The sequence below is a fragment of the Suricata suricatta genome, chromosome 7 (assembly GCF_006229205.1).
Source record: "Suricata suricatta isolate VVHF042 chromosome 7, meerkat_22Aug2017_6uvM2_HiC, whole genome shotgun sequence".
Classification (NCBI taxonomy): domain Eukaryota; kingdom Metazoa; phylum Chordata; class Mammalia; order Carnivora; family Herpestidae; genus Suricata; species Suricata suricatta.
In genome coordinates this window covers 44,104,531-44,130,871 of record NC_043706.1, presented here as the reverse complement: position 1 = coordinate 44,130,871, position 26,341 = coordinate 44,104,531, and the positions used below count along the sequence as shown (strand labels likewise).

The 26,341-nt window shown below is 39.7% G+C and overlaps 1 protein-coding gene across 1 annotated transcript in view; it reads right to left on the bottom strand.

The window, feature by feature from the left end:
- The window catches only part of OPN5 (opsin 5), a 45,835-nt gene that overhangs the window by 8,414 nt on the left and 11,080 nt on the right, over positions 1 to 26,341 (bottom strand). Inside the window, exons 4-6 of the mRNA XM_029945308.1 lie at positions 25,327 to 25,661; positions 14,558 to 14,799; positions 11,155 to 11,212 (exon numbers count right to left, since the gene is read on the bottom strand). Of these exons, the coding sequence (XP_029801168.1) occupies positions 11,155 to 11,212; positions 14,558 to 14,799; positions 25,327 to 25,661 (635 nt within the window). The remainder of the gene's footprint in view (positions 1 to 11,154; positions 11,213 to 14,557; positions 14,800 to 25,326; positions 25,662 to 26,341) is intronic.

Genomic DNA, 26,341 nt, shown 5'->3' with positions numbered 1-26,341 from the left:
ATTCATAGGATGCATCGTTATTTGGGTACTCCTTGTTAATTACTTTCTCCTGACAAGGTACATGGGGTGGGGTTGGGAGGTCAGAGAACTAACACTGCCAGCTAACTTCTCTGTATGTGCCAGACCATATTAGATGCACTTTTCATATCCAATAAGTGTGTCATTCCTCTTATAGAGAAGAAAAATTAAGTTTCAAAGAGAAGCATACCACTGGTAAGTGGAGAGATTCCAAAACTAAATTCAGACCCTAATGAGACACACCATCACCCCCCCCCAACACACATACACAGTAGGACAGGGATTGGGATGGACATTGTCATTGAGGATGGCTTCTCAGTGGAGTCCTTTCTCTTCTTTCCAGATGCAAATAGTGTTGGAGATTAGAGCTTTCTGTATGCATACCATCCTGTTCCTTTCCTGGATGTTCTATTTTAGTTCAGGCCTTTTTTCTTATCCATCCACCTCCATAGTCTCCCAACTCATTTCCTTGTGTTCTACTCCTACGCATCACCTAGAATGAAATACAACCTCCCAAGACTAACCCAGAAGGCCCTCTAGGATGTGCTCTTTACTCATCTGCACAGTCTAATTTTCTCCTATGCACTCTGATACAACTAATACAAACTGTTCTCTATCCTCCAGACATGGCTCTTCAGGGACCAGCCCCTCCATTTCCTCTGGGCCTGAACACCCAATCTACCTCCTAGGTTTATACTTCCTCCTTGAAGCCAAACTGTCTACCTGTCCCCTGATTCTGTTTTTCCTATTAGAAAATAAGCTCCATGAGGGCTGAGTTCATATGTTATTCAACATCACTACCCAGTCATGTGCTGGACCAAGGTCATGCAACTAACCAGAGGCAGAACCCAGTTCTGGAAACTTCCTTAGCCAAGTTCTTTCCAATAAGCATGTTGCTTGGAGCTTTGCTGAAAACATGCCAGGGGTTTTTGTTATTCCCTTGTGTTATTTAGAGCAGCCAAAGTAAACTAAATCCTAGAAAGTGTCTCACATACATGGGAGAGACTACTTATACCACTTCTGGATTATCTATGGCAGATCAGTTTGTAGATTTTTGAATTTGGAGGATTTCATTTAGAGTCACTGATCAACAGTAGTGTGGAATGATAAAATCTATCAATCAAATAACATTTTCTCAGAAAGAAAAATCTAGTATGATGTTGGTTCATAAACATGTCTTCCCTAGTTCTCTTGTGGCCAATCTGCCCACAGATGAGACTCCTTAATTTAAGTAAACTGCTCTTCCTGCCAGGCTCCACAACCTTCACATTGGCATGACAACTTCAAAAAACATAACATATTACATATCAGGATCTCCTTTCCAATAAATAGACATTCCAGCTAACTACTCTGGACATAGTTTTCTGTTTTAGGGAAACTAAACTGAATGCTCATTTCCAGACTTTCTGACTCATTTTCTGAAATGAGTGAAAAATAGTGAAGCTACTGAGCAAATATCTGAGTCAACTTGGGAGAGAAGGCAGACGGAGGTACAATTTTAAGTGGGTGAAAAATATTTTCTATCTCATTTCAATTACTTAAGCCAGATTTTTTTAAATCAAGAAGGACATTTCTTTTTCCTTTGCTATCCATTATCCACATCCAATTAATTACTAACTCTTGTCAATTTTTAATTCCAAAATACTTCTAAAATCCATCTCTTCCTCTGCAACCCAGGTACAACTATTCAGACCCTCTTCAGTCCTCACCTAGATTAATTTCCCCCCTACTCCTTATTAAAACCATTCTTCAATGCTCCTCAAGCTGTGAAATGTATAAAACTCACCTGGGATATTTATTTAAATGCAAATTTAAGTAAACACCATAAGATTTAAATATCACACAGATTTAAATAGGTACCACTCCACAGAGAGTCTGATGTGGGAGGCATGAGTAGGGCCAGGCGATTTACATTTACACAAGCATCCAAGGCAACTCAGTACAGGTGCCCCAACTGCTGTGTTTTGATGAGAATGAATCCCACACTGATCTCAAAGTATATGGTCCAAAATGGAATTTTGAGAACAGTCTGCATGTCCTAAAAACACTTAAAAAATTTCCCCCAGTCAACTTGAAACAAAAGAAGCTATTGACCCAGAGGTCATGATCTTCAAAGACCTTCATGAATTTACAACCCCTTCCCTGTCTCTATAAAACTTCTTTGAGAAATATATCATGGCTTTACACAGAGTGTATTTTTCCTCACAAACCTCTCTCTGGTTTTGAGGACTCTTCCAGCAATTTCTTCTGGCCAACTCCTATAGGAACTCCTCTACCAGAACAGATCCTATCCCTTCCCACATCAGTCTGGGTTAGGAGAGCCCTCCTATGCTCATCCAGCTCCCTGTGCTCTCCCTCTCATAGCACTCTCCACAGGGTATCATGATCCTCCCTTACTCATCTGTTTTTCCACTCAACCATTACCTCTTTTCTTATAAAGAGCATGCATTCTTTTTTGCATAGCTTCCTATGTAGTAAATACTCATTAAATAATGTTTACTTTAATTTATCTTCACATGTTATCACCTCAACACACTCCCATACAACTGATTTCCTTTATAACATAAACAGAGTTATGGCTTGAAGCACCTGCTCTGGGACCCCCTGACTCTATAAAAAGAGAGGAAATTGATTCAAAATTCCCCATCCCATTTGTAAATTGAACAAGGAAGTAAATTTATTATAAGAAACCTAGACTAGGATTTTAAAGCAAGCAAGAGGAAAGGAGAAACTTTAAATACAGAACAAATCTCTGCCAGTCCCTACAGGAATAAGAGGTGTAGACTCCAGAGGCAGTCTGAAAGAGCTGGAACCCCAACTCTTCCACTGACCATGTGATTTTTGAGCAGGTTGCATAGCTTCTCTGCACCTCAGTTTCTTCATAAGGAACAATGAATATCCCCCTAGAATTCTTAAGACATGGAAAAGAGTAGAGCAGATTTTGTAAGACTTTTTCTGTGAAGTACCAGAAAATACATATTTTAAGCCCTTCAAGACAACATCTCTCTCAACAACTCAAAAAGGGAAGCAGCCATAGACAATATGTAAACAAATGAGTGGTTGTGTTCCAATAAAACTTTATTTACAAAAATAGGTGGTGGGCCAGATTTCACCTGAGGGCTATAGTTTGCTGACCTCTTCACTAGAATAATGCTTACTTGTCACATGTTAATAATAGTCATAGCTGTTAATACTTCCCTTGGAGAAATTTACTATCTGGTAAGTAACTTGAGTTTTGACCTTTTATAAAACCTTTAATCGTGTAGCTCTCACTACAATGAGAACACACCTCATCTATTTATATTAATCGGAATCAATACAAAATGGGCTGCCATTTGAGACTCACAAGCTCAGATGATTCCCACAACCACTCATTTATACTGATCATCTGAAATGTGACCAGTAGAGTATTTTCTGGGAGAATATATCTCACCCCATAACTTCAACCATTCTGAATCTTAATTTTAAAAAACTGATAAGACACTATATCAGGAAATATGTACCTAGAGTAGCAGCCTGACTGATATGAATGATTTTGTTCATTTGAAAATCATTTATATTGAGTGATAAACTATTTTAATTACTAGTTGTGCTACATTAAGTCAAGACGAAACTGAATGAAACCAAGGCACTAAACTTCTGAATTTGGAATAAATAGCCCCCTTTCTTCCCAACAGTATCACATAGTGTTATAGTGTCAAAAGTATCTATGTCTCTAACCTTCAGAATTATTCAGTTATTTCCAAACAGCAGGGCATGGCACTGATGCCACTACCTAGGAAATGTGGAGTACCCAAGGGGCGTGGTCAATAGCTAGATGTTCTCCTTGGGGGTTTGTGCAACTAAACTGTGAGTACAGTGATTTAACCACTTCTGGTATTTTCTCTAGTAGCTAAAAATAAATATTTTTTTAAATGAATTGAAAGAAGTGACACCTGCCTCCTTTATATATCAACTTTTGCATGCAAATTTTTTGTAGAGTTTGCCTGGAAGAAGTTGTCACTCTGTGTCCACAAAGTTACCAGCTGATTAGATCCTCTAAGGGGCTGTATCACCTGCAGGTCCTAAGATAGGAAATTCCCCCTCCTGATTCACTCTTTCAGTGTACCTCCACTCTGCTTCTTGATTCTTCCTTATCCACTCAACCCATTACCTTCCAGGGGTTTTGACTCTTGCCACAAACATTTTTGAGCCAGTCTACTTTTGCAGAGGTACCTACCTGGTCTTCTGACTCCTGGGCTAACCTGACTGTTGACTTCCAGGACTTTCATGATACCAGTCCACACACCGTCCATTGCAGGCTCCTCACTGGTACCTGCTTGGCTATTCAGCTAACAATAATAGGAAAAAACTCAAAAGAGGTGGCTGGGGTCTTCTCTCACCCTGAACCATCTTCTTCTTCAGAGAGGTATCATCTTTGGAAAGTGCCTGGTTTCATCCCTATCCTGAGCTAAGGGATTCATCTATTCCCCACGTTCAGGCTCAACCACAGGATTGCATTATCTTTTGGATGGATTCCCTGCCAATTCCCCTCTGGCAGCAAGTCCCTGCAAACTACTAGTTTGGAAGTGCTTGTATAATCTTCAGGCCTTGTCCTAGCTTTAGAGAAGCGCGCCAGTTTCTCCACTCACTGGGAGTGTGGAGAGTGACTCTACTTTAATACTATTATTCCTTACTTCCAATGCTCTAAAGCTTTTTATCAGTCTGGGCTCATACATAGCTTTGCTTCTACATGGATGGAGTGTCAAAAATTTGTAGATTCAGATATAATTCTAAGCAGTTTGGATAAATCCCACATGCTTGCTGCCAAATTTGGTTCATTTTTTGAGTGGATCAGATGCTTTTCTTTTCCTCTAACAAAATTAGATTTTGTTCATTTGGGTGTGCGTGTATATGGGAAGGGTGGGTATTACAAGTAGATGACTCTTTCAAAATAGAAAATACTTACAAAAGTGTAACTCTTGGTATTAAGGGGAAAAAATCCTCCTCTCTGAACAAGATATCTCTGATGCCTACTAATACAGCTGTGGGAAGAATATACTGACTCACCCAACAGCATCTTGTTCCCTTCCTCTAGGTTCTTGGGGAGAAGAATGGGAACCCTGTGCCCAGCATTCCACAAGGCACTGTTGTCTTAAATTTCCCCCTAAAACACCTGGTGTTTTGGAAAATACTATACCTCTGTTCTGAGAATGGAACACAGCTTAGAGCATGTCTTTCTTACAGAAGACTCCTATCTCCAGGGACACTTTCAAGGGCCCACTTCCCTGCTGTCACCCCAGCTGCCCATTGGCTAGGTGCCGTAACTCAGGCGGGTTCTGATGGGTACCAGGTATAGCAGGGAAAGACTCATAACCACATTAGTTTTGACACAACCAGTGACTTCAACTTTAATGGGCATACAAATCATGTTGTTCAATTGCAAATTCTGATTCAGTAGGTTGGGGTTTGGGCCCAAGTTTAGTATATCTAACCAACCCCAAAAGAATACTCATGCTCTGGGTCTGAAAACTATACTCTGGGCAACAAGGATTTAGACCACACTATACACAAATCATTTATAGACATTAGTAGGTTAAAACTTCTAGATAAGCCTTCTAAATGGAATCTTCTCTGCTTTAAATACACTCTCCAGCTAGGTACCAGAGGTCAGGTAACTCTTTGAGAATTTCTATAATTAGCTCAAACCCTGGAGAATCTCTGACTCTGCCTCTTTCCCAAAAACAAAATAAAACAAAACAAAACAAAACAAAACCCCCCCACACACAGTGGGAAATTAAGGTGTTCTCACCTCAGTGAAGTGTCTACAAAAGGCTGGTCATCATGATCTTTCTGTGAGAGCTGGGTCTCTGGCTCCCTTATTCCAAGATGACTCCCACTGGAATAGAGCAAAACTCTACTCTTTTGGTCTAATGCAATATAGGCCGCCCCAACCATGGCTCAGATGGGCAAGCATCTTTCCAAGGTGGCAGTTCTTAACATTAGCAGCTTTCTGTGACAGACATACTGTGATCTAGAGTGACCAGACATCTTGAAGAACACTCTTGTATTACCTTTAGAAAAGAGTTCATAACTGTAGCTAAGAACACACTTGGAATAATTATATGGTTCTTCTAATAGTGGTAATAATAATAACTTCAATTTATGGAATACTTCCAATGGGCCAGAGCTGTCCTAAGAACCTTACAAACTTTATTCAAATTACCTACAATAAATCCTAACGAGGGAAAGACTGTCTTTATTTCACAGCTAGGACAACTGAAGACACTGAGAGATCAAGAGATTTGCTGGTGTCCATGAACGTGGTAAATGAGTTAGAGATCCTTGCTAACTCAGCAACTGTACTCTACTTCTGTATGACTGTCTCTCTAATGCTCTAGTTTTTGGGAGAAAATGTGCAATTCATAGTGTACCAAATCACCTGGGAAGCCCAATTTTGTTGTATTTTGAAAAGAAAATGGATTTGGGGCACAGAAGCACCTATACAAATCAGCTCCCAGGACCTATCTTGACATTTTGCAGTTTCTGAAAGTATCCCATCAAAGTAAGCCCTATATTAAAACATTTGCAATGTAGATAGGGGTGAAGACTTTGCCAAACCCCCAAACTCTTAAAGAATTGAAAGCACATTTTCCCCTTCTTATGTATCTCGTAAAATATTCAGGACTATGTATATTACAGACACTTAATAAAAGATTCCAGAATTCAAAGCTGAATGAGTACATGTAGTATTTGCCTATATAGATTGTAGTTTAAAAAAATAAGTCAAAAGCAATAATAATGCAAATATGCAATTTAGAATGATTTTTGCTCTCAAATATGTTTCATGTGATGTATACAATGTGTTTGTCTTTTCTAGAGCCTGTGGTATATGTAAGCGCACTACACATTTGTGTGTGTGTGTGTGTGTGTGTGTGTGTGTGAGAGAGAGAGAGACAGAGAGACAGAGACAGAGACAGAGACAGAGCCTATGATCAAACTGGGAAGATCCCTATATAGTGCCTCATCTCTCTGGCATGATTAAGAAAATCAGGTTCAAACTAATTGGGAAATGTACTTTAAATGTACCTTAAATCTCTTAAATAAAGTTATTTTAAGTATATACTCCTCAGAGTTTCACAACCTAATGAATATATATGTTGAAAGTTGTACAATCTTTGAAAAAATCATTCAAGGTTATGGTGACCCGCGGTTTGGCTGTGGGGGCTAATGGCTTGACATTGGATGTCCCCCCAGTGTGTTTTCTTATCAAATTCCTTATAGCTTTTATATGTCTTGCCATTTACTCCTTTTCACAAGAAAAGTACAGAAAAGTCAACTCTTTGGCCTTCTGGGCAATAGATCTGCCTTATTTTCCACAAAATTAGTTATTGAATCAAAGGCTCATTCTACCTTCACTAACCTTTTTTCTACATTGGCATGTATCCTCACTCCATATAAATCATCCTCTGACATTTTGGCAGAATTTAAGATATTTTTTTTCTGTAGGCAATACGATATCCCATTGACTCTCCACCTCTTTTTCGTTCCCTCCCCCTCATTGTTCCTCCCACATGTGCATTAACCTAATGGTGAAGCCCTCCCACTGGGCAGATTTGTGGCTCATATTTTTTAAAATCAGTAAAGGTGGCAGTGTGTTTTTTCATGGAAAAAGTAATGAGTTAACATTCAGTTCTAAATAAATATAAGGCTTGATTCTTGAACAAATTAAATTTCTAAGAGTTAAATCATTGGGTTTTACTGTGTAATATATTCTTATTCCCTCAATCTACTTTGAAAAAAATCAAAATATTTTTGGATTTTATCATGATTCTTGAAATCCAACTTTTCAAGTTATTAAGGTATTTCTAGTCTGAATCCCCATTTCACAAATTCATGTGCTCATTCATTCATTCAGTTATATTGAAACAGCTACATAGAAGCAAGTGAATTTAAAATAAAGCATAAACTAGGGACCTAGAATTTTACATTTTTAATTCATTACTCTATTCCATGCTTCCAGATCTCTCCCAATTCAAACCCAATAGCCATTCTTTTGATTTCAACCATTCAATGTCTCTGTGCCCTTCCTGTGCCTGACATGAAATTATGGAAACAGCCACCAGACTCTAAAGGAGACTAGGCATAGTGTCTGCTCAATGTTTCAGAGTCTCTCACACACAGCCTTAATAAGCACAAAATGTGATATGTCTATTTTCTAAGCTAAAGTAAACTTAATTGAATTTGTAGAAGTGTTTGGGGACTACAAAGAGCTTTCTCAAATCATTGGAAGCCCCAGGGAAGGGGCAATCATCCACCAACAGCCCAGTGTATACAAGCCAACCTTCAAGGGCTCATTCTTTTCCTCCTTCATTCTACCCTAAAGACCAGCTTTCCCTTTCCATATCAGTACTGGTAACAATTCTGGTGCTTTCTAGCTCTAATGGTATCACCAAAAATATGTGTAACCATAGCATGTAGAATCACATCTTAAATCATATTTTCCCCCAAAGCTCCTAGTATTTATAGTCTTCCCCCTGCCCACCCCACCACCCAGTGGCTATGCTAATAATTTCTTATAGATGCTTTTCTAAGTCACAGCAAAGAATGCACCCTAGTTAAACAGTTAATGAATAACAGAATGGGTCTAACACTACAATGTCAGTGTTAGATCTGACCTTCTAGACATTAATCAGAATGTTCTTTTCTACTTCCCTCCATCATTCAATTTCATAATCATTCCTTCAAAATCAAAATGAAACAAAAAAATTATTCACTTCATTTTCTTCAGGGTCTTTTGAAACCAGCAATTTCTCTCTTAACATTCATTCTTTTCCTACCTATTTTCTTGCAAATTACAATCCCCATACACCAGGTATGATTTTAGGCTCTTTTTAACTCCCTATTTTTTTTAGATGTCCACCTGTGTTGTGGACACTATGTTTAACACATCCCACACATGATTTGTTGTCTGCCCCCATCCCTCGTCACTCCTGCATGATGACCCCTGTAGTTACCAATAACCTCACCATTTCCTAAGCAGGTGCCCCCCTGTCATCATTGGTCCCATGCAATCAATTGCCAAGATCTCCCATTTAAAATATTTTAAACGTATATTTTTATCTCCATGTATGATATTTTCATCTCCATGTCTGATACCAGTCTTTAATTCGGGCCCTCATAAACTGTCATTTCTTTATAAAACCACCCAACTGGTCTCCCAACCTCTCTCTTGAACTCTGTCCTCACACAGAACAATCTACTCTCCACACTGCCCTCAGACTGGTCTTTCTAAAAGTTATAAATCTCATCACAACCCTCCTGGAGGGTCCCCATCCCCTCGGAGGTAAGAATCACATAACATCATCAACAAGGCCCTTGGGGTCTGATCTGGCTCTTGCTGGACCACAGTTTCTTGCCCCACTACTGACCACCACCATCCATGTTAATAATAATTATAACAGTTGCTAATAGGTAGGCGCTGCTCCCTCTGTTACAGTCATAGTGGTAGGTGATTTAGGTGGATATTTTCTTATCTAAGCCTCACAAGGATCCTGTGAGCAAGCTGTTGTTGCTATCCCCATTTTACAGGCTTGCTGAAGGACAGTGAGCTGCAGACATAGGCAGCCTGACTGTGATCTGAACTTGTGTCCCCATCCACCGGAGATGCCAGGCTCTTCCACACCTCTATATTTTACTCATCTCCCTAAAAGTCCCTTGCTCCTTATTCTAATGATAATCCTGCCACTTATGTCTACACTTAGGTAAACAGTCCCAACTTCCATGCAGAGTGGTCACTCCCTTTGTTTTAATCATAGAGTGTTTTACACACACATCTATTGAGCACTTATCATAAATCCTTGACACACATCAACTTCTTCTCCACTCCAACTCTGGAGAAAACTAATAAAAACAGAAACCCAAGGTAACATGTCCTGAGGACTGAGCCTTGGAGGAGGGTCTGATCTCTGTAAATCCTCTGGTGGAAGGAGTGGAAAGCTTATTAAGGGCTCTGGAAGGGCCTCTCCCTTCTTTCTCCCTCTTCTCTCACCAGCCATTTTCAGAAAGGTAGGATCAGAATTGTTGAGCAGGGTTTAGGGTCATAGCAGAAGAGGAAGGAGAATGGAGCAGGGAACATGGAGGACAGCTGTTTGGGACTTGGATTTAAAGGAACTGCAAGGAAGATGGCCCTAACCCATTCCTCCTTGGATTAGTACAGAAGATCAGATAGACATGTCTTAAAAGCCAGTTTGGACCTAGTATTTACATGCCTGCCTCCTTTCATTAGTTCTTAAGGAGCAGACATCTGCCTCTGATATCATTCCAATTCCTTATCTGCATTTCCTTCACCTGTAAACCTCACACAGTATTTGTTGAAAACAACCACTGAACAAAAGAAATAAAATGGTAACAGAAAATAAACAACAAAAAAAACTTCCATATAACTATTTTCACTAAATTTGTTTCTTGACTAATTATAGCTAGTAATACCCTGTTACATCCACTATGTTAGTATGTATACCTCAATGAGAAAAATCCAGGTGGGTAAAATTATTACCAGTAATAATTGTTTTTGCCCTCAAATTCCGAGATACAAGAGAGTTTTCCATTTAGGGATTTAAGGCAACATTGATTTCTCTAGAGGACTGTTCTGTGGAATTGCTTCTCTTTGTCAACATCAGAAGAGAATGGTTACAAGAATCAGAAGTGTCTGCCAGTCAAAGAACCATAGTCCCAATGATCACCCACCTGAATGAATCCCAAAACTGCTACCCTGGCCCTACATTAAGAAATAATAATAATGATGTAATGAAATTAAGAAACATCCTAATAAATAAAATAATTAAACATTTTTTCTCAGTATCTCAGACTTCTTACTTAGGGATGTGACAATTAAGTTTTAAAATATAATAAAAAGAAAATTCTAGGAAGGCTCATCCTGGTAATATTCCTTAAATAGTATCCTATAATCTAATCTTCATTTGGCCATTGGAATTTCCCAGCAAATCCTGGCTGAAGGAAAAAGAGGGAAAACGTACAAAATATAAAAATATAATATAAGGAGAAAAGTGTAGTCACAATCAAACATCAACAGCAGTGAAGAGGCAAATAAGTGAATAATTGTGTCCATGAGTGATGCCATGTCCATCTTCATACCTCTTGATGGATTTCCAGCACAGCAGAAGACTTCCTCACCGTGGTTACAGTGTGCAGCCTAGATACAGGAGAAGAAAACCACATCTTAATACACACACACACACACACACACACACACACACTATATATATATATATATATAGTCTACCATGAAGATAATATGCAAACAAGACTTGAATTGAAAAGAGAAAAAAAATAATGACTCAATTTAAAATACTCAAAGTCAAGGGGTACCTGGCTAGCTCAGTTGGGTAAGCATCTGACTTTGGCTCAGGTCATAATCTCACCATTTGTGGGTTTGAGCCCCACATCTGGCTTCGTGCTGTCAGCTCAGAGCCTGGAGCCCACTTCTGATTCTGTGTCTCCCTCTCTCTATGTGCTTCCCCTGCTCACACTTCATCATTCTCTCTCTCTCTCAAAAATAAATAAACATTAAAATTTTTTTTAAATATTCAAAGTAAAGAAATCCCTTGAGTGGAGCTTTCCAAAAACAAACCACTTGTTCATGGCACATTCTCTGAGTTTTCTGTCCTTAGAACAAACTTCATCACCTACCTACCTACCTACTAGTCACTTGGGCCCTGAATCTTGCCTACAAAGAGTGAAGCACAGCACTCAAATTAAGATGGTTATGGGAGGTTTATTAGAAGGATAATGTCAGAATTTAGGACTTTTTTGGGTACTTTATCTTTACTGAAATATTAGGAATGTAAAATGCTTCAGTCCTTCACTATGTATTCCCAGTGTCATTTGAACATTTATATTGCATCTAAGATTGGCCAGGCCCCTGAAGTCTGGTTCCCCAGTCACAGATTTAGATGGCCTCATTGGTCTCTGGGTAAGTGAGGTGAGAGGCCTCTGACTACATGAGCCTGAACTATTAATGTTTTCCTTTCCCAGCCTCTGGTTCACTGGCTTTCAACAATGGCTGGGTAGAGAACCATCTGGGAGAGCTAATTATTCAAACAAACTAATGAAGGCCCAATCCAGACCAGTGGAAGCCAAATCCCTCTAGTTGAAGTCCAGGGAGCAATAGCTTTTCCAAGTTCCCCAGGTGTCTCCAATACACAACCCAGGGGGAGAAGCACTGTTTACAAAATACAGGAGAACCTGGATGTGATTTCAAGAAGGGCTCTTGGCCATAGTTTTTGCTTTAGTTCATCAGCTTCTACCAAAATCTCAAGAGGACTCAATTCAGGGGGGTAAATGAATTAACTTTAAATTAACTGTAAAAACCACTTGAAATTTATTTCCACAAGCTCATATTCAGCACATTAGCTTTTTTATTTGAATTCAAAATATTTCCCAAGAGGGTGTCCCATTATAAGCAAATTCATTCCAGAGCTCAGAAAAGGAAGAAAAAAAAAGGATATCAATGAATCTAGTTTAATTCAATTTCATTGTTCTGGTAGTGCATTAGCCACTCTGGACTGGCTTCTTATCACTTCATCTCATTTATAAACTTCTATGTTACCACTTTCTTAGCTTTTTAGTAGCAACAAATGTAAACGTTTGTTTTTTGTTTTTGTTTTGCTTCTTTGGAAGGTTTTTCTCAGAAAGAGAGCTGTCTAAAAATCAGCAACTTGTCACACTGCTTCTGCATTCCTTTTCTAAAGATGTTCCAAACTTTAAAACCCAAGGGTTTTCAGCACTACCACCTGCTTTTTCCACTGAAAGCTGAGACCCTGGACTAAGAAAACAGCACTTGCCATCCAGCAAACCGATTGCTGTGCTTCATAGACATGGCTAATGGGAGCAGGTGAACTGAACTAACTCTTGCCTGGCTCGATTTTCCAAAGGTCTACGGCCCCAAGTCACTGCCTTCCTCATAAATTTTTCTCTTTTCATTATTGAGCACTGAATATCTACGTGCTGCTCATACTGGAGAGCTAACGTGCAGAGCACAGACTCAGTCCGAGGCAAGATCATGAGGCAGGTAAAATTTGCCTTCAGCCATTCCTGTCAAACTCCCCTCTCTTTCAGAGGAATAAATGCCCATTCTTTTCTCGTGCAACTGCTCTATGAAATATACTCTGTCTAAAATGCATTCATAATAAAGTATTAATAGTTGATAAGGGCAAAGTGTTTCTACTGCTAAAATAGATGCATTTTAGCATTTAAATTTATTCACTTCTACAGGAGAGGTATTAACCACCAAAGACATGAAAGAAAAAAACCCACAAACGGTTGTCACCTAGCTCTTTCCAAACACGCATTTGGTGTAATTCTTACAGTTTCAAATGATGTACAATCACCTGGTCCCAATTTTAAGTTGTAGGTAATTCATTTGCCCAGAGATACAGAAAAATCAACCAAACACTGATCTTCTACTTCCAGATTGTGTATTTCTTCCCCTGTACCATAGCAACAATGACAATACTACTTCTTCTTTGTGCCTTTTTTTAAATTTGATTCTGTACCCTACATGGTGAGAAAACTCAAGGTCAAAAGCTTTACCACTTGCTCCAGCACATTGAGAGAACAAGAATAAAGACCTGTATCCTCTCATAGCTGGTTCTACCTTTTCTTCCCCTTCTGTTTCCTATTTGATAAAGGAAAATAGTATTGGAAAACATCTAGACATCCAGTGAGTAAGAATTAATGGAAATCAGAGAACCCAGTCCTTCTCAACGCTGCTCACCTCAGACCATGCATTCAGGTACCTGATCTGCATTCTACTAAGACTGGCCTTGAATGGACACAAAGATCACACATCATTCTCAACTCTACTCACCCTGAATTTCTAGGAACTATGGTACTGGATCCCCGAAGTCATCCATTCATTTTGTAGTAGAAATAGTGTAGACTGTTTTGAAACCCAATGGATCTGAATTGAAACCTCTACTTCCTGGCTGTGTAAACACAGGCAGCTCACTTAACTTTAACCTAACTTGCACCTCCGTCTCCTTGTTTGACAAAGGGAAGGTACAACATGGGGCTCTTGTGGGAATAACATAAACAACCTGACAGAGAGTAAAATATGTCCCCTCTCTTCTCTCCTTCCTTTGCCTGCCCAAATCCTAGAACTCTTAGCTAATGGTAGAAATATTCCAAACAGGAGAATCTGTTTTATTGTGAGAACTTAATTTTGGATCATTGCCATGTATAACTGTACTCTTGGGGTAAAATGGATTTTGGGTAAAATGGATTTGGTCCTAGATAAGGAAGAGGGATAAATAGTGGTTGCTCAGATGGAGCATCCATTTGATTTATTCTCCCACGACAGTCAAGCCTACATATCTGATGACCTGATTTCAGAAATTTTGATGAACAGAAAATATAATCCTCCCTACACTACTCCTGAGTGATGAGCTCTTAGCCTAAGAAGATAGCATATCAGAGTGGCTTACATCCCATGGGATTTTGAAACAGTATCATTCATTCCCAGCTTCTGAAATTTTACCTGAAGTCTTCCAAAGATTTCTTCTTGGTTGCTTTCAAACCCCCAGTTTGGCAACAGGCAAATTTGTAATCAATGACCTGGTAAATGATGGGGTTGTACATTGCTGCTGACTTTGCAAGTAGGGTTGGCACCACGGAGAGCTGGATGGGGATGGAATCTGGCCTTCCGAAAGCTGACCACACAGAGACCACAGCGTAAGGAATCCAAGCAATCAGGAAGCCAGCACAAATCAGCATTGCTACCTAGCAAGGGAAAGTAACAGAACAGAGTTAAAATACTGGGTGGAAATGATGGGGGTGGGAGAAGGAGCAGTAGCTCAATTATATCCAAAGAAGTCTATTATCTTTTCATTTAACGTGCTCATAGGAGACATTTCACATGGACTTCAAAGTTGTTCGGTTAGAAGAAGTGATTACAATGCCTTATGCCATTTACCACATCCTATCCATTCTTTACTCCAGAAATGAGATGTACCCAAAGTTTAACCCTATAAAAGCTATCAGATTTTACATTGGGCTTGAAATCATGCATATCAGTCATTGCTCCTGAAATTTTCAGACTTCTCAACCCACATTGCTGGAAAATATGTTCCATCATATTTGGAGGTACACGAAAAATATGTTCACCTCGAGGAAATTTCAAATCACTCATTTGCCTCAAGAAAGAGAAACTGCTCTTGTTGGAAATTTTAATATGAATCTTCTTCAGAGATTTCTAGCAAGTGCTCCTTCTTTTGGCTCATTTTCTCAAGTGTGAGGCTCAGATAGTGGAAATTCACTAGATAGAAAGTAAAACAGAATTGCCGAGCTTTAACCAAAGTGACACAGTTGCATTAAGCGAGACTCTTCCAGGAAGGACTTTTCTCTCTCACAAAATTATAATTACCTGGAGAGCCTCTTAACTTTCAGATCAAAGAATAGAGAGAGGGTTTTAAAACGCCCTCACTAATTTCTCACCATCTGCAACCCAGTCCCCTTCCTAATGCAGCTCCGATTAGTGCCTTGTAACTACATACCTGACTCTATGGATTAACTCACTTGAATTCAACAATCCCTTTTTAGCAAGTACGTTGTGCCAGATGCAATACCAAGTGCTAATGGGGACACCAGTATACCCTAGTGCCTGGCTGTATCCCTCTGGAATACAAACAACTACAGTACATAGCAGAATAGCATATAAGTGCCAGCACTCAGTAGGACCAAATAGCACGGCATGGGAGAAATTCAGAACAGTTTCATGACAGACGTGGCACACAACCTGCGTGTTGGAAGTTGAAATGAAGGAATAGCAGAAAGATCAGTGTGAGCGAAGGCACAGCTATGTGTGAGGGCTGTACAGAAATGAGCAAACAATTCACTTTAGCACACGAGATGAGGGTGGAGAGAAAGATACCATCCATGTACTCGAGGTTTTGTATAACATATTACCGAACTTGCACTTAATTCCGTGTGCTTTGAGGCACTAGTAGGTTTTTGAGCAGAAAGGAAGATTAACCTGTTATGTGAAATGGACCAGGAAGAAATAGGAGGTAGAAAAATCATTGCTCACTCATTCAATCAACAAGTGTAATTGGGTATTCCCACATGTTTTGTGCTGAGGATAAAGCAATGAGCAAAGCAGACACAATCCATGACCACATAGAATTTCCACTTTGAACAGTTTGTTTAGGCTGCAGTCTAAACAAGAAATAGAAGGACTCTTACTTCCAGTACGAACACTGGCGAATGAGGTCTGAGCTTTGGTGTTCATTTTAAACATGAGCTACTTCACATCCTAATTGAGACAGAGTGTATTAACTTCAAAATATCTTTATAGTATTATCTACTAGAGTATTTTTTTCTGTGAGATAAATCATGAAACACTATTCACAGGGGTTCTGTGCAGGGGACATCTGGTTTCGTTTATTTTCCTCTACCTCATATACTTTCTACTTCAGCACTGCCAGCGTCCCTTCTACTTCTGTTGTATGGAGCTGGCTTCACATGGTCCACACCTGAGTAGAGGACTGCGTGCCCCTGGCTACCATAGCTAAGACAGGATGAGTACATGACTGGAAAGATCAGACCCATCTCCGCGATTTTATAAGGGATCTGTAGGAAAAGTGGAATTTCCTTTTATCCTTGTGTTCCCCAAAGCCCAGAGAAGATGCCGATGGAATGATCCAAGGCAGGCTCCACCTCGTTTTTCCCCATCCCTTTTTTTTTAAGGTTTTAATGTTTATTTATTTTTGAGAGAAATAGAAACAGAGTGTGAGCTGGGGAGGAGCAGAGAGAGAGAAACAAAGAATCCATAGCAGGCTCCAAGCCCTGAGCTGTCTGCACAGAACCCAATGCAGGGCTCGAACTCATCAGTTGTGAGATCATGACCTGAGCTGAAGTCAGATGCTCGATGACTGAGCCACCCAGGCGTCCCCCTCCCATCCTCTTATTTAAGAAAGAAAATAACAGTTCCCAGTATGAAGGTCATGACATGCTAGTGTAGTGGATCAAGGATGAAGAACGAGACACAAAATGTTTCATTAGTAAAAGTTAAGACAACAATATTTATGCATTTTTTTGTTTTAGAAGTTCAAATGGATAAGTTTGTCTTTTATAACGAAGTCATTTGGGCACATGTGCATTTCAATATGTGTGAGAGCAGAGCTACTGTTTTCAAGGAATGGTCCAAACCCCAATTTGACCTTTAGAACTGCCTGCCAGAGGGGTGTGTGCCCTGAGACCCCCCACATTTGCGGGCTGTGTCAAGACAGAAGCCTGAAAAATCTACTGTAAGTGTCACATTATAAAATTCCACCCAAGAAGTTCAAGGCTCATCTCTACAAATTAACTGCAGCTGAGACACACCTCAGTTATATCCATTTCACTCCATTTTACAAACAGAGTCTAAAACTCAAAGAGATGAAGGAAGTGAGCCCAGGCCTCCTTAAGGTCCTGAACCCTGTCTTGGGGTCCCGCAGCCTTCCTTTAGGGTCCTGATTCAGAATTCTAGCCTGTGCTTACCAGTTACCAGCCAGCCCCAGATCACACATGAAGTCCTACTGCTTTGCTTTTCTACTTCTCTGCTGAGGGTTACCCAGGACAAATTGTATTTGGTTTGGCCTGTGTGACTCCCATTTGTAAATAGAAAAGATGCCTCAAGGCTCAAAGTGAGTGTCTTTTTTCTAAACCCCCAAATAAACAATAACTATATAAATAAAACTTGCTTTAGAAGATGTCTGAGAACTTAACATAGCTCCATCCTTTAAAGTTTGGTGACTCACATGATGATTTCACAGTATCCCAAAAGCTGTATTCTGTGTTGCTGTCAAAGTCATTGACAAAAAATAGATGGGCACTCAGTCCATAATATTTTTCTGAAATTTACAAATCTTCTACTTTTATGAGACTGTGCTATGGAAAGAGGAAGGACTTCAAACATTTGCATTACATTATCCTTTTTAAAAGGACATAGGAGAATTAACTGTAATGTGGCTTTTAAACACACAGCAAATGAATCATCATGGTTTTTCTGATTAGAACTAAGCCAACTGCTTTAAATTGAATGACTAGAAATCAGGTTTAAAGCAGAAAGAGGGATAAAGGCCTAGATCTAAAAGCACTGCAGAATGTTACTTATGTGTTTGAAGTGAATACAAAGTTAACATGAGCCACATTCACTTTTTACCATCTTCTCATATTAAACTCTACTCCACAAAACATAAAATGTTAAAACATTAAATATTAAAGGCATTTTAAGATATATGCTACAGAAATTTACAAATCTCCCATGTTACACTCATTTACTCAGTGCTTTCTACTCAACATGGAACATGTTTAATTTTTCATCAGCTCGTTCCTTGCTTTCCTCACTTCTGAGTGCATCCTCATTCTTAAACCAGATCTAACACAGACACCTGTAACTGTCAGCTTTTTCTAAGTTGTTTATTTTTTAATCGTCTCACTTTATTACTGCCTTTTGGTTTACTGAAAAACAGTAAAACTTCAGTTCTTAAATTAGGCAATTTTTGTGGGAGGAAATTCACAGAATATGTGTTCTGCTTCTACAAAAAAAATCACACATCTGCAATCCAGTTCACTTTAAACATCTCTTGTTACAGGGGACGAAGGGATATCTGTATGTTCCAGTTAAATTGAAGGGCATTAACTGAAGTGTCACATAAGCAGTACTGTCCTTACTTGATCTATTCTAGCTAACTGATCAATTAAAGCAATAAGAGAACAATGCAATTCAAGGTAAAGTCTCCAAGTTATCTAAGTCTCTGTCTTTGGGCCCAGTTCATCTGCACCATCCAACAGATACGGTTTCCAGAAAGGGCTGTCCTGCCCTCCCTGGGCTGAGGCAGCGTGCAATAGTGCAAACATCACAGATGGAGAGGTACTCAGGTTTGGATTCCAAGTGTGTTCAGCTCCATAGCATGAGTGAATCAGAAACCCTGATTCTCTAAGAACACCCTTTCAGTTTCTTCCATCATGTTCCTTTGTCCAGGTATGAGTAAGGCCTTTCTCATTTTGGAGCTGTGTACTACCTTAAAATAAGGAATTAGATGGTTGGGGCACCTCAGTGGCTCAACTGGTTAAGCATCTGACTCGGTTTTGGTTCAGGTCATAACCTCACCATTCGTGAGTTCAAGTCCCATATTGGGAGGGTGGTAAACTTAACAACCATGACCTATCTTCAACGGAGCCTCAGCTCTTGACAGGTATAAAAATAAGGGAGGTGATAGTTCGCTTGCACACCACCGTTGAAGAAACGAAGGAATTCAACAACTCTGAGCATGTCTAATTTGAGTTTCTTCCTTCCTTCTCTTTAATCGATAGAATGATAAGTAAGGTCAACCATCTCAGGCCCTTCTTCGAGCCCTTAGAAAGAAAAGAATTTTGAGAGCTTTGATGTGTCCACCATCATGTAAGCCCTGGTTGTGATTCAAGTAGAAAATATTAATTTGTACTTCAAAAAAAAAAAGACATAGAAGAAGGAGGAGGATTCTGCACTTCCCAGCTGCAGCTTTCTCAATCTTAAAATATCACTATTCTATAAGCAAGCAAAAGCTGAGATTGAAAGGAGAGGATGTAAATTAGGTCACATCACTCTGCACATCTGTGTTTTGAGGTTTGGTCTAAAACTGAACACATTTCCCAATGAGGCAGCAGCTGGCTTAAAGAACTTTAAGTATCTGGTTCCGAAAAACTAGAGAGACTTCACTGTTCATTATAGATGAACCAAACCCTTAAGGTGAGGAAACTGCTACTCAGAGGGGAAGTGTACCCAGGAGGAGAGGCAAGGTGGTTTTTGCAATAAGAGCTATTGCCATCAACCCTTAAACAATCCACCAATCTAGCCATTTTTATACAACGTGGGAGTTTTAGAAGGTAACTTAGATAGCATTTAATTCCCCTCCCCTACCTTCTTTTACAGGCGAGAAAACCAAAGCCCAGTCAGGTGAAGTAGATGTTCCGAGGTGAATCAGCCAAGATTCTGAGTTGCAAGCAACAGAAATTGACTTTGGCCAAGGGAGTCAGAAAAGGAATGGGTTGGTCAGGACAGAGTGTCACTGGGAGTGGTGGACATAGGACTGAGACCAAGCAGACAGAAATGACACCCAAAATGGTGGCCTGAGCTGGCTCTGATGCAGAAACCACTGCTGCTGTAGCCGTGCCCCAGGAGACATCTCCCTGCCCCTTCGCTGGTGTCACTAGCTCCTGAGACAGACTGGCTGGAGCCTAGGGTTGTGGCTATACTTCAGCTGCAAGGGAATCTGGGAAAATTCATGACTGGTCCTTCTGTATCTTTTAAATTAGGAGTCAGCCTTTGCTCAGACATATTGCTCCTCCGCTCCAGTCCCCAACAAGACCCAGAATGTGGGAAGTTCCTCAATACAGAAGTTCCAAACATGGAAAGGAGCTCAGCTACAAGCAGCCAAAATAAATAAGTGTCGGCTAAGAGAGACTCTCAGTGGCCCATGGGCAAAACTGGGATTGACCCCTAATTGAAATTCTGTCCTTCAACAAATATACATTTTAATATATATTTATGTATATATCTTTAGTTACATTTATTTATATTTAATTGATATAATCAATTATACCATATGACATTATTTTATAATATATTTATGTAAGTATATATATATAAATTTATATATATGTTTGAGGCATTGTGCTATGTTCTAGGGACACAAAGTGAACAAAACAATATAGTTGTTACTCCTCAGGTCTTACTGACTAATGTCAAAGTCAGACATTGAGCAAATAATCACAAAACTAAGTATGCAATCATAAATTAATTATAAGTCAGGACCAGTTCTAAGAAGAAAATGTAAAGACAGCAATGCTTCCAATGTAGTAGGAAGATTTGAATTCACTTTAGAGAATGCTCTTCTGGGAAGTGACATTTAAGCTAAGAACACTTATGAAAAACAGAGGAAATGAATCAATCAGTTTAAGAAATAAAAAGCAATGCCATTCAGCTTTCCCACAAACTGGCCCTAGAGTCCTCCCAGGGGCCTCTCTGAGTACGAACGCTCCGTGACAAATAACACTTGATGCGCAATAAAAGAGAGGAATCATTTGAGGGAAACAGAGATTTACATTTATGATTTTTAGAAAGAGTGCAGTGTGAAAGAACAAAGCAAAACAAAATGCCTCTCGGTTATGAAAGGGATAGAGGGACTCCAGCCAGGGGTCAAGAGACCACTTAATGCTCATCAAGGTAATTAGATGAACTTAGTTTATTCAATTATGTATTCATTATAGCGATCATGATCAAACATCTAGTAGGCACCAGGCAGTGAGACTCAGTAGCGAACAGGATGTGTGGCACTTGTGCTCACCTACCTACTAGCAAATGAGAGGGACAAGTGTGTGATCCAATAAAGTGAATGTGCCAGATGCTCCAACTAGCCAGGGGCGATCAAGAAGGCTTTCTGGTGGAAGTAAGGGAAATTAATAGAAATCCAGATCCCAAAGGATCTAGATACTAATTACAGACCTGTAGCTTATAGACGATCTACATGTGTTAAAATGAATAAATATGAAGTATGAATCCATACCGCATAATAGTGAAAAATTAGCCTATGCTTCTGGTATTTTCTTCCTGTTACTCCACCACTCTCCTCATTAAAGCAGAAGCAAGAGTGCATTGTGTGAAGATTTTTTTCAAGCAGAAATACCCAAAGAAGTAAAACATTCATTTCTCAGCTTGTGAGTTTTAAAATAGAAACTTGAACCTTACAGGAGAGAAAATACTTGAGAGAAAAGGGGTTTGGGTGTGTGAAAAATGACATTGAGTACCCACAGCCAGAAACCTGAAGGACTAGAAGCATTAATCTTACTACATGGGAACAATTTCAGAGGCATGCAAGTGGTTACAGGTTACCACCCATGAGTGGGTAAAGGGCCTACAGCTCAAAGGTGAGTGGGGAGCTGGGAACTGACCTGAAGAAATTGTCCTGATGGGACTCCCCTGAACTGAGCACAAGCGGCGAGGGATCGTGTTGGGGAAGCAAAAGACCTTTAATGCAGTTAGGGACCTCAGTGCGGGAAACTTCCCAGGTTCCAGCCAACCCCCCAACAAGCACCTGATAGTTGCCGTCAAAGGACAGGGAAGCAGCTGGAATTGCTGATGAGCCTAAGCAGACCTTCGAATTGGAACAAGCAGGATGCAAAGTGACCCATAAGGACTGATGACTGAGACCAGAAAGAAACTTAAGTATCTCAGCAACACCAGGGCCAATAAATGAGCAACCAGACCAAGAGCCCCCCACCCATTGACACTACGGAATTATGAAAACGTCCCTAGAATTTATACATAACCCTGGGAGGAGGAGGAAAACTCCAAAGCAACTGAATTTATCCTGATTATATAACATTAAGTTTGTGTTACAAAGTCAAATATAGACATGAAAATGAAATTATACTGAATCACAGAAATATAAAGAGATTTTGTTTGTTTGTTTGTTTGTTTGTTTTATTTCTTGGGCTTTCTTTGCACACCTCTGTTTGCAGTCTGTGAAATCTCAGCCTCCCAGGAGAGGCTGGCAAAAGCATCGTTTTTTAAAAATTAATTAGAGGAAAACTACAAACTAGAGAGATATTTGTAGATGGAATGTCAATTTCCAGGTTGATAAAACCAGACTGGCAAAGTGCAGGCCCAGATAATAATCCAGCTGGAAATAATAAGAGTACCCAGAAAAGTAAATGATTTTGACCTAAGAATCCAAGAAAGTGGCCTTTAAGTAGTAAGCTTTTAGACTAGGCTGCTCTAAAAGATCAGAAGCACCAACTGAGCAAACTGCTCATCCTGAGAGGTAGTTGAATAGAGGAAAAGCTTTCTCATATGATTAAAAGGCCCAGTGTGAGGTTGTTTTTGCTTATTTTTACTCAGTAGAAAAAAAATCAAGATCAAAATTAAACAGTAATCGAAAACATTTTAAATTTAGCACAGAAGATGCCAAAATAGAAAGCTATGTTTATCAATGTGGATTGAATTTGATTTACATTTTTTTTGTGCGAAGTGTGAGTAATTAGAAGCATGTTATAGTCAGGTTGTTTTAATATAAGTTTTATATATACAAATGAGATGCAGACATATTATACAATGTTATATATTTTATAATATAGACATTATATATAATAAAATGCCATTTGTACATGTTAGAAAAAGATATGTATATAATAAAAGCATACATACATATGCCTACACTTTTCATTTAACATCTCTTTGGTTCATCTGGGCTGAGTGAGCCTGGCTGTTTTTTCTATACAGTTTAGTCCAGGTCAAGGAGAATGATAACCACAACCCAAATTAAATGGTGTGCACCGAATTTCACCTCATATGCATAATGATTTTCAGAATCATTCACCAAACAAATTGCCTACCCTCCAGAATACACAAAAAACCAGATGCGAAGGTGTTTATAAAAGCTGGCTGTGGGTTGAGTTAGGCAATTCCAATAACCAGAGACCAGACGATGAGTAACAACAGACTCAGAGAAACTGGAGAAGAACCCTATGGGAATCAGGGTCTGGACTCATTGATCAAGACCACCAAAATGCCTTGAGGCTAACACCAATGGAGAGTAGCAAGAAGTGAGAGGAAGTCACATGACATCTCAGCAGCTTTCTGCTATGCCAAACTACAGGAATGCAAGGTGAACTCAAATCCACCTATGGGTGTGATGGATGTTACATTATTGCATTTACCATGTTCCTAGATCAGTACTTGGTCCTGAATAGGGTTTGGACTAAATGTAATCCAAAATTAACTTGGATTATTTTATTGGACAAATTTTTTTAATCACAGATAAGAGCTAAAAGGAGAACCAGAAATGAAGAACTGAATTCATGATCCTGGATTTTATGGAACATTTTTTTCCACTTTGCAGTCAATTATAAGATAGAAGTAGATTATGATTCCTGATTCTGCATTTTCATCCCAATAGAACTCTATTGTTAGATTATGAGTATAGATTTAGAGTGATGAAAACGTCCCTCAGAGCTTGTTTTTATTCAGCGTGTGGAGTTCAGGAAGGAAAGGTCAACCAGAACTATCAGGAATCTCTAGCTCACACTCTGCAACTAAGAGATCCTTGTACCATCTCAAAACATCTGCAACGTGAAGAAAGGAGTATTACTAGAACCAAGGCCCTGACTTATTAGAAAAGATGACAGGTCAAGGGGGAACCAAGAAGTGGTCCCCAAAGTAGGTTGTTACAACATGAGAAAGTGGGATATCAGGAATACGATTGATTGGGACCAAAAGAAATGATTAGAACCTCAATCTGCATTTATTTTTTATATTTAAAAGTAAACTGGAAATTAGCATGTACTAATATTAAACACACAGCTTGATGGTCTTAGTTCCATATCATTTATGTTGATGTGTGTGCTGAAAAGATATTTTTCAAGGTAAGGGTAAGACAGGACAAAAGTGGGAAGACCACTGCCTTATACTTTCCCAGGATTCCTTAAAGTTACAAGAAAATAAAGGAACCACGGTTTTCTTAACTTCCATGCATCAAATGACAGAATAACATATTTCATCTTGTTGAATCTCCACCACAATCCAATGAGATCAATGGTATTATTCTTGCTGCGCAAGTGAGGAAACAGAGATTCAAAGCTCAGTGTCTAGCCCTGGGTCACAAACTTCACAGCGGTGGGTCATGGAATGAAAACCCCAGTCTGTTTTCAAACTGTGTGTGCCTTTCCTTACACTACAATGTCTAAAGAGCTGTCGACTCTGATGTTAGCATTTACCGAGGGACTCAACCCTGCAGGAATTATGTTGCATTAAGATAAGCTTCCCACAGGACAGCGGAAGTGGTAAGCTCCTACTCTGTAAATAAGGTGAGGCGACAGAATGTCCCTCACACCCATCAAAGCCCATACAAAACAGTAAATACTCTGAGGCATCTCGTGATACTTAAAATGTATTACTATTATGAATTAAATAATTTTTGAGAACCGAGAGTATCATACTCAATAGAGAGAATAAGTTCCCAGTAGATCCACCATACAAATTTAGTAAATATTAGAAGTGTGCATGTGTGTGTGTGTGTGTGTGTGTGTGTGTGTGTGTGGGTGGGTAAATGAGAGAAATAAACAAGAAAAAGAAACACTAGAAAGGTTTAGATAAATAATAGCAAAGTTGAGTGGTATGTAAAAAATAGGGAATCTACATTCACCCAGTCCCTAACATTCCCTATCCTCTTTGCCCTATGTTGTTTTAATTGATTAGAAAACACCTCTGTAAATTGTTTTTGTAGTTACCTTGGTCAGTTTCATTTCCAACACATGGCTGCTATGTATCCGACTGTCGAAATGAGCTACTTCTTTGGAGGAGGACTTGACCTTGGCAATGATCTTCACATAAGAGAACACAATCACAGCCGTCGGGAGCAAGAGGCAGAAGAAGAGGATGTTCAGGATGAAAATCTGGCCACCCACAGAGGCCTGGGCCAGCCACCAGTCCAGGGTGCATGAGGTTCCGAAGGGCTCAGGTGCGTAGTCCCCTAGACCTACCAAGGGCATGGTGGTCCAGAAGGAAGCATAGGCCCAGATGACTGCCAGGCAGATGTAGGCGTGCTTTCTTTTCAGCCAAACCCCTGGAGGTAGAAGAGAAGCATTACCGGAATGTAATCTGCCCTGCACCCAAATACCTCCCCTTGATATGTCAAATTCCACATCCATAGAGTTATTCCATTGGATTCTGGGAGAAGTGGTCAGATAACTGAACTCTGAGGGAGAGTGAAGTGAAGGGAGAAAAGTTCCAGAGCATGGACCTTTTTCCACATGAATAAAACTAGAAGTTCTTTCACAGGGAAGGTTTCCATAGGCACACAGGAGCCTCAGGAGCAGAAGGGACAAAAGCTGAGGAAGGAGGAAGCAGTAGAAAGATGAAAGGCTGCTGAAGACAATGGAGGAAGGATCTTAAGAATGCTTCTAGAATGACTTTTAAGATCCTATACAACACAAGGCCCATTGGCAGACTAGAAGGATCAAGCACCAAAAAGCACGTAATAATGGTTCATTCAAGACTGTCCTTCGGGGAAGGTGGGAAATGGTAACTAACACATTGTTTGTGCCTTTAAATACCCTTCTCCCTAAAAGCTTTCGTGTCTCACTTCTCGAAAGAGGACATCCAGATGACCTACAGGCACATGAAATGATGCTCAACATCACTCATCACCAGGGAAACACAAATCAAAACCACACTGAGATACCACCTCACGCCAGTCAGAGTGGCTAAAATGAACAAATCAAGAGACTATAGATGCTGGGGAGG